The following is a 6,352-nucleotide window of genomic DNA, read 5'->3' as shown; positions in this document are numbered from 1 at the left end:
GTGCCCCCTAGTCCTAGTATTTTTGGAAAGAGTAGATCTTTTATTTAGTTGACCTAAATTATATTCAGAGCAGCTTAATTTCATCCTCTACCTATGCTAGCTCCCAGTCTGCACTTAACTCCGCCTCCAACTCTATGCATGCATTTTATGCATAAAATTATTTGTAGAACCAACTTGAATTAAAAAAAAAAAAATTAACACTTACTGTTTTGGTGATAATATGCGGCAAATCCTCAGAGTCCTCGCTTCAATAACTCAGCACAGTTGCGCACTTGTTCTCTACCCGGCCGTGCTCAGCCTGAAGCAGCAAAGTTATACTGATTGTCTCGCCTGCACTCATAGCACAGGCTAGCGATTTGGCTGTAGGGGTGGAGGTCGCCACACGCAATCACGCATGCGCCAGTAAATCAGGTTGATTTGAATCAAGGTTAGGTTGAACGCCTTGGAGTGGGGGATCTTTGACGCTACTAGCCTGCGCATGTGTCAGTGCGAGCCTTGCTGTATCAGTCCGGGAATACAGCAACTGCGGCTGCGCTGAATTATTGACGGTAAGAGGAGGCGGTACTATTACTTGGACATCTTGGAGGACCCTGGGTAGGTAGTTGATCATTGAGAGGCTCGTATACTTGCACGTGCAGGCCATAGTAACTACTTCCATCCCCTCCAAATTTCGTTCGGATCTCTACTTCCCACTTGTCCGTCTTTGAGGTCACCGGCCAAAAGCCCCACAGCGTTCCTCCTGCGTCTCACTCTCCTATCATATGGAGCAACTTTTTCAATTCTCTAGGGTCCTGCCTTCCTTTGACGCAACTTCCTGTTTCCAGCAAGGAGACTAGAGATGCATCTGTGAGAGAGAGGTTGACTTGTGTTAGAAGGGACGGGGTACCAGAGGAGGAGAGCTGCGGGATTGGTTGTGAGCGACCTTAGGTATGACTTTGACTGTAGTGGGGAGGAGAGAGCGAAAGAGAGAGGGATAGATGGCCGGACCATGGGAAGGTAGGCCGGTCCTCCGGTCTCCGAATGCATGTGAAGCGGGGTGCTCGGCGTGTGAGGGGAGGGCAGCTGAATGCATGCGACTTGATACCTCTCATTATCTCTGTTTCTGTGGCAACTCCGTCCTTTCCCCTTGCCGTGCCCCACCCCCACTTGACGCAACTTCCTGTTTGCCGGCAGGACTGTACGTGGCAGAAGGAAAGCTCCGGGGCCACACTTGCAGCTGCTGCCCGGATCTCAGAGACAGTTTGACGGTAGGTCTGTGGGCTTGGTTTGACAGTGACAGCGAGGTACTGGACTGGAGGGAGTGGGAGAGATGGTAAGATGTCGGGGTGCAGGGAAAGGGAGTTTCGGGTTCTTGAATGCGTGTGAAGAGGGTTTCTCGGTGTGTGAGGGTAGCCAAATGCGTGTGTCTTGGTATCTGGAACTAGAGGGTGAATTCCGGACTTGGCGATCGCCTTTACGGTAATATGCAAGCCACATTGAGCCTGCTAGTGGTTGGGAAAATATGGGATACAAATGTACAAGTAATAAATATATAAATAAAATAGGTGGTCAGGAGCCAGCAAGGTGGTTTTATCACTGGTGCGAGGCGGTTTAGCGTGCAAGGAGTACAGCCAGACATGCACAAAAGTGGTCTCTGAGCTGTTTTCCTGCCATGGTAATGAAAACTGTATGCAAAGCTGTTATAACGAGCTAATTAGTATACAAGTGTATGTAAATTGATGCACAGCCGTTTTCTGAACGATGCACAGAAGCAGCTCCTACTTTTACTGTGGAAAGTTTAATGGGTGGTCAGGAGCTGCATGTACTTCCTAGAATGACAGCTGAAGTGGAGGGAAGAATCAGCCCATCAGAGCTGTGGAAATTATTATAGTTTTCCATTTGATGTATTAGACTATTTTTGTGCTTTTTCCCTGGAGGATAGCTGCAAGATATGATTACAAACTAGACAGCCGCCTCCTTATCCAAAGTTTCTAATTTTCACCTGTACTGGTGGTTGCCCGCCACATGTGATCAGGAAACAGGGAATGGATTGAGGGTTAAAGCACAGCAAAAGAAAAAAAATCTTATCTGAACAATCAAACACTGCAGGCTCAGCAGGACTCCATCGGCGGGGAGCGGGTGGCCGGCACCTCCGCCCCATCACCGCCGCGCTGCCTCCCATATCTAAAAAAAAATCCCCTTCGCTTGTGCTTGCAAAAAAAAAAAGGCCTACCCCTGAAGCAGGCGATTTGGTCCACCGAAACACGGTCCCGTATCAAGTCCTTCATATGGAGCTTGCTCAATAAAATTGTGTATTCCATCCATTCGTCTGCTGCAAGTTATTTCATCATCGTTACACAGGCTTCCCTGCAGATCAGAGAGGCAGCCTAGTGGTCAGAGTAGTGGGCTTTAAAAAATGGCAGATACAATTCCCACCATAACTCCTTTATTATTTTTTTATTTTGTGAGCCAAACAGGAAAAGAATAAAACCTACTGTACACCATTACAAATGCCTTCCACTGTGCAGGTGTCTCCTGTATTTAGGTACAGTAGATAATTTGGTGGTTTTGTAGGGCTCACAATTTCTACCAAATTTGTATTTGGTAGAGAGGGATTTGGACCTGGATTCCCTTGTTCACTGTACTGACCACTAGGCTACTACATAAGTATTGCCACACTGGGACAGACCAAAGGACCATCAAGCCCAGCATCCTGTTTCCAGCAGTGGCCAATCAAGGTCACAAATACCTGGCAAGATCCCAAAACAGTTCAATACATTTTATGCTGCTTATCCCAGAAAGAAGCAGTGGATTTTCCTTTAGGAAGCTGTCCAAACCTTTTTTTAAACCCTGCTGAGCTATCTGCCTTTACCACATTCTCTGGCAATGAATTCCAGAGTTTAATTACACGTTGAGTGAAGAAAAAATTTATCCGATTCATTTTAAACTTACTACTTTGTAGTTTCATTGCATGCCCCCTAGTCCTAGTATTTTTGGAACGAGTAAACAAACGGTTCACGTCTACTGGGAGCTGCTTGCTACTCTGTTGGGGTATTGCCATAATACCTGATGCTGTCATTGCACCTGGTATTACCTTTTAGTTTTGCTTCTTAGGGGGTGGGAGGGGGATAGCATCAACTGGGGATTATGAGGGGCCAAGCCCTCCATTGGTCAGCTGGTCAGTGTACCTTTTTGTAACTTAGACTTGATTGAAACAAGTCTAGATAAAAGCATACTCTTTTTGTGCCCTGAATGTTTCTTCCTGTTCCTTTATTGCTGAAAGACTTCCTTATTTCAGGCCCACCCTAGTGCTGCCCAAAACACGTCTCCAACGTACTCCTTTGCTATTTGGACAAATTCAGTGAAAAAGTCCCAATTCTGCCTTTTCAAAATCGCTATTTGGATGTTTTTAATAGATGGAGTTTTTTGACCATTTTTTAATTTTTATTTATAACCATTTAAATTTTTACAAGCAATAAAACAACTTGCTGGAAATACAGAGAAAGTAATATATAAGAATTATTTCAGTCAGGTAATTCTATTCTCTTCCTTAGACCACTAAATAGGGAGAGTGGAACAAGACAAAGAGATCAATTGAACAGTAAACAGAAAAAAAACCATGGTATTAACCTAATTATTACTCGTCTAATTCATTATTCCACATTGATCATCTGGTTGGCTTCTTTAAGGCTAATATGGTGTATAGTCAAATCATTTAATTTAAAACATACTTATTGTCCAATATTAGTTAGAAATAATACATCTGATTACATTCTCTCTCTTTTAAAAACCGGAAGTTATTTAACAATACACATACTTAAGTCTCTAATTCAAATCCCACTGATTAAAGTAATCCCAGTTTTCACAGGCTTCACTCCTTTTAAAGTAATAATTGAGGAAATATTTCTGAGGAAAACTTTAGGAGTCATACCTGGAACTCTGGGAAAAACAATAATCTCAATATTAATCATCTATAATAATATTCATTTTATTATTCAAAGTTTCTGGTCTATTATCATTTTCAAGATCATAACCACTTCTTACTCATGTAGAATCATTTGTTATATCAATTTTTCACTCTCAAAGGGTTCAGTTGAATTGCCCATGTAACTCTCTAATAAAATTATATCTGAAACAAAATTATTTACTACCACCGTTAGGTCCCGAAGCGCCTTCCAGATGGTATTCAATGTAACCTCCACGGGAGCCAAAAACTCCAAGTTGATTTCTCTTAGGTGTTTAGGAGTGGTTCCGCCGATTCGGGTTCTGCTATAAACGTCCTCCATTTCAGCATATACCACTAACTCACTCCTCCACTCCTTTGGACATGGTGGTTGAATAATTAGGGAGCGATGGAGTTGTTTTTTCCAGGTCCAAGAGCGTTGACGCTCCTTCGCCGGTGCTAATCAAAGGACTTGCCAACCCTGTCATCTGTGGGCAGTTTGTCGCGCAGCGGTCCCGCACTTGCTGCTGTGGGGACAAAACGCTGGCCATCGTCCCCTTCCTCTCAGTTAAGGTAACTGCAAATTGCAGAGAGGAAATTTACGTAAAGATGACGAAGCTTCAGAAGGCAGCTGGGCCGTTGGGCATACGAACTTCAGGTCGCCATCTTACCACTCTCCCAGTTTGGGACACTCTTTGGTTTCTCCTCAGAGGCCTGTCTGATATGGGTAACCCTTCAGCATAGCCCTCTGGGTCATTGAAACATTGAAGCCCCTCCACCACTACAAGGTGGTGTCCCTTCGGAGGGGGAGTTTTTTGACCATTTTGAGATGACTATCTGATTCGAAAATGAGCTCCATAATGTTTTTTTGTTACCTTTATCGTTATGTTTCATGTGTGCTTTGTTTTTTTTTTTTTCAGGTGTCTGAGTGTTGAGTCCCCATTTTTCATCTGAAAATGACTAGATTAGGATTTTTGCGCCTTTCCTATGAGAAGCAGGACACACTCCTCAAACTCCTCATCCTTTCTATGGCAGCAATTCTCTGTAAGTACCCATAGTTTATTTCTTTATTTTGATATCCACTACAGGTTGGGCTAATATTATGACAAGTTTTTCTTTTTTTCTGTGTGTGTTCTAATAATAAGCTTATTTTATAAAGGCAACTTAGGTGCCTCTGTTCGTTTATAAAATAGGCCCCGGTAGCACAGAAATGGTCTAGCTAAAATCTACACTTGCTGTGAGGCGGGTGCAAATATATGTGTGCATGATCATATACATTGCAACTCTGCCCATACTTTGCCTCTGGGAGAGTGCCTGTGTGTATGTTGGTTATGTGCTGTGGGTAATTTTTACAAGAATCTAAGAGTATGTGTAAATGCTGGTATTTGTCATTTAAACAAACCACCATATATATAAATGGCAAAAAATCTTATTTGGGATGCACCAAACTTGAAGACATGCAAAATAACAGTATCAGAATAGTCATGAACTTCAGTGCTCGCCTTAGTGGCGTAACCCACTGGTGTCCAAGACTTGCAACAGTGTGACTTTACAACACCAGCCTCGTCATTGGCTTTCCAGAGAGAACAATATTTTTGAAATCACTGTCATAACTTAATAGCTCCTATAATCTTAACGAGTTTAACAAATTGAAGTACTGTAATTTAGGGCCAAGCCGCGCTATAAGCACGTTAACGTTTTTTAGCATGTGCTAAAAATTAGTGCTTGCTAATGCTAGAGACAACCATAGGAATATATGGGTGTCTCTAGCATTATAAGCACAAGCTAAAAACGCTAGCGCATCTTAGTAAACAGGGCCCTTCATTTTTTTAGATTAATTCTCATCTGAATTACAATTCCACTGCCGGGTCGGGGATTACGCCGCTGAGGCAAGCAGTGAATTTCATGAATATTTTGGTATTGTTATTTTGCATGTCTTCAAGGTATTTGTCATTTATGTACATAAGTGACCAAAATATCAGCTAGGGTGAAAGCGTGCACAAAAGTTTCATGGCACTACATTCATTCTGGGCGTGTTTCAAGTTTTATTTAAAACTTTTGTATACCGCCTATGGGAATAACCACCTGAGTGATTTACAATACTAAATTATAAAACATAAATAATACACAGATGTGGAGTATGGGCAGAACATGGGTGAAGTCTGCACTTACACATGTAAATAATTCCTTAATTTACATACATATCTGTAGAAAATACACGATAAATTTACACCAGCTTTGCAGCTGGAAAGGACTGCTAAGGCTGTGTCATTTAGTCTGTCAGTTTATTAGACTGGGGAGATTAATGATGCATTTATTTGCAAAACGCTTTCTCTCTTTTTTTTTTTTTTTTTTTGAGCATTTAGATCTTTTAGTCTTGCCCTATGTTGGGGACACTGCTGTGCTACATCCTGCTTATCTGGATTGGTC

General features: G+C 42.3%; 1 protein-coding gene across 4 annotated transcripts in view; it reads left to right on the top strand.

Moving 5' to 3' along the window:
• The first annotated feature begins 508 nt into the window (after window positions 1-508).
• STT3A (STT3 oligosaccharyltransferase complex catalytic subunit A) overlaps window positions 509-6,352 on the top strand; it is an 87,700-nt gene continuing 81,856 nt past the window's right edge. The window contains exons 1-3 of one of the 4 annotated variants that reach the window (XM_030220739.1): window positions 905-927; window positions 1,174-1,247; window positions 4,843-4,966. In XM_030220739.1, coding sequence (XP_030076599.1) covers window positions 4,879-4,966 — 88 coding nt within the window. In that variant the 5' untranslated portion in view covers window positions 905-927; window positions 1,174-1,247; window positions 4,843-4,878. Of the gene's footprint in view, window positions 599-839; window positions 928-1,173; window positions 1,248-4,842; window positions 4,967-6,352 lie in introns of those variants that run through there. The other 3 variants (XM_030220742.1, XM_030220741.1, XM_030220740.1) reach the window with 3 other exon arrangements.

The sequence above is a fragment of the Microcaecilia unicolor genome, chromosome 12 (genome assembly GCF_901765095.1).
Source record: "Microcaecilia unicolor chromosome 12, aMicUni1.1, whole genome shotgun sequence".
NCBI lineage: Eukaryota > Metazoa > Chordata > Amphibia > Gymnophiona > Siphonopidae > Microcaecilia > Microcaecilia unicolor.
Note: the sequence above shows the minus strand (reverse complement) of the source record. Positions and strands in the feature narration are given on the sequence as shown.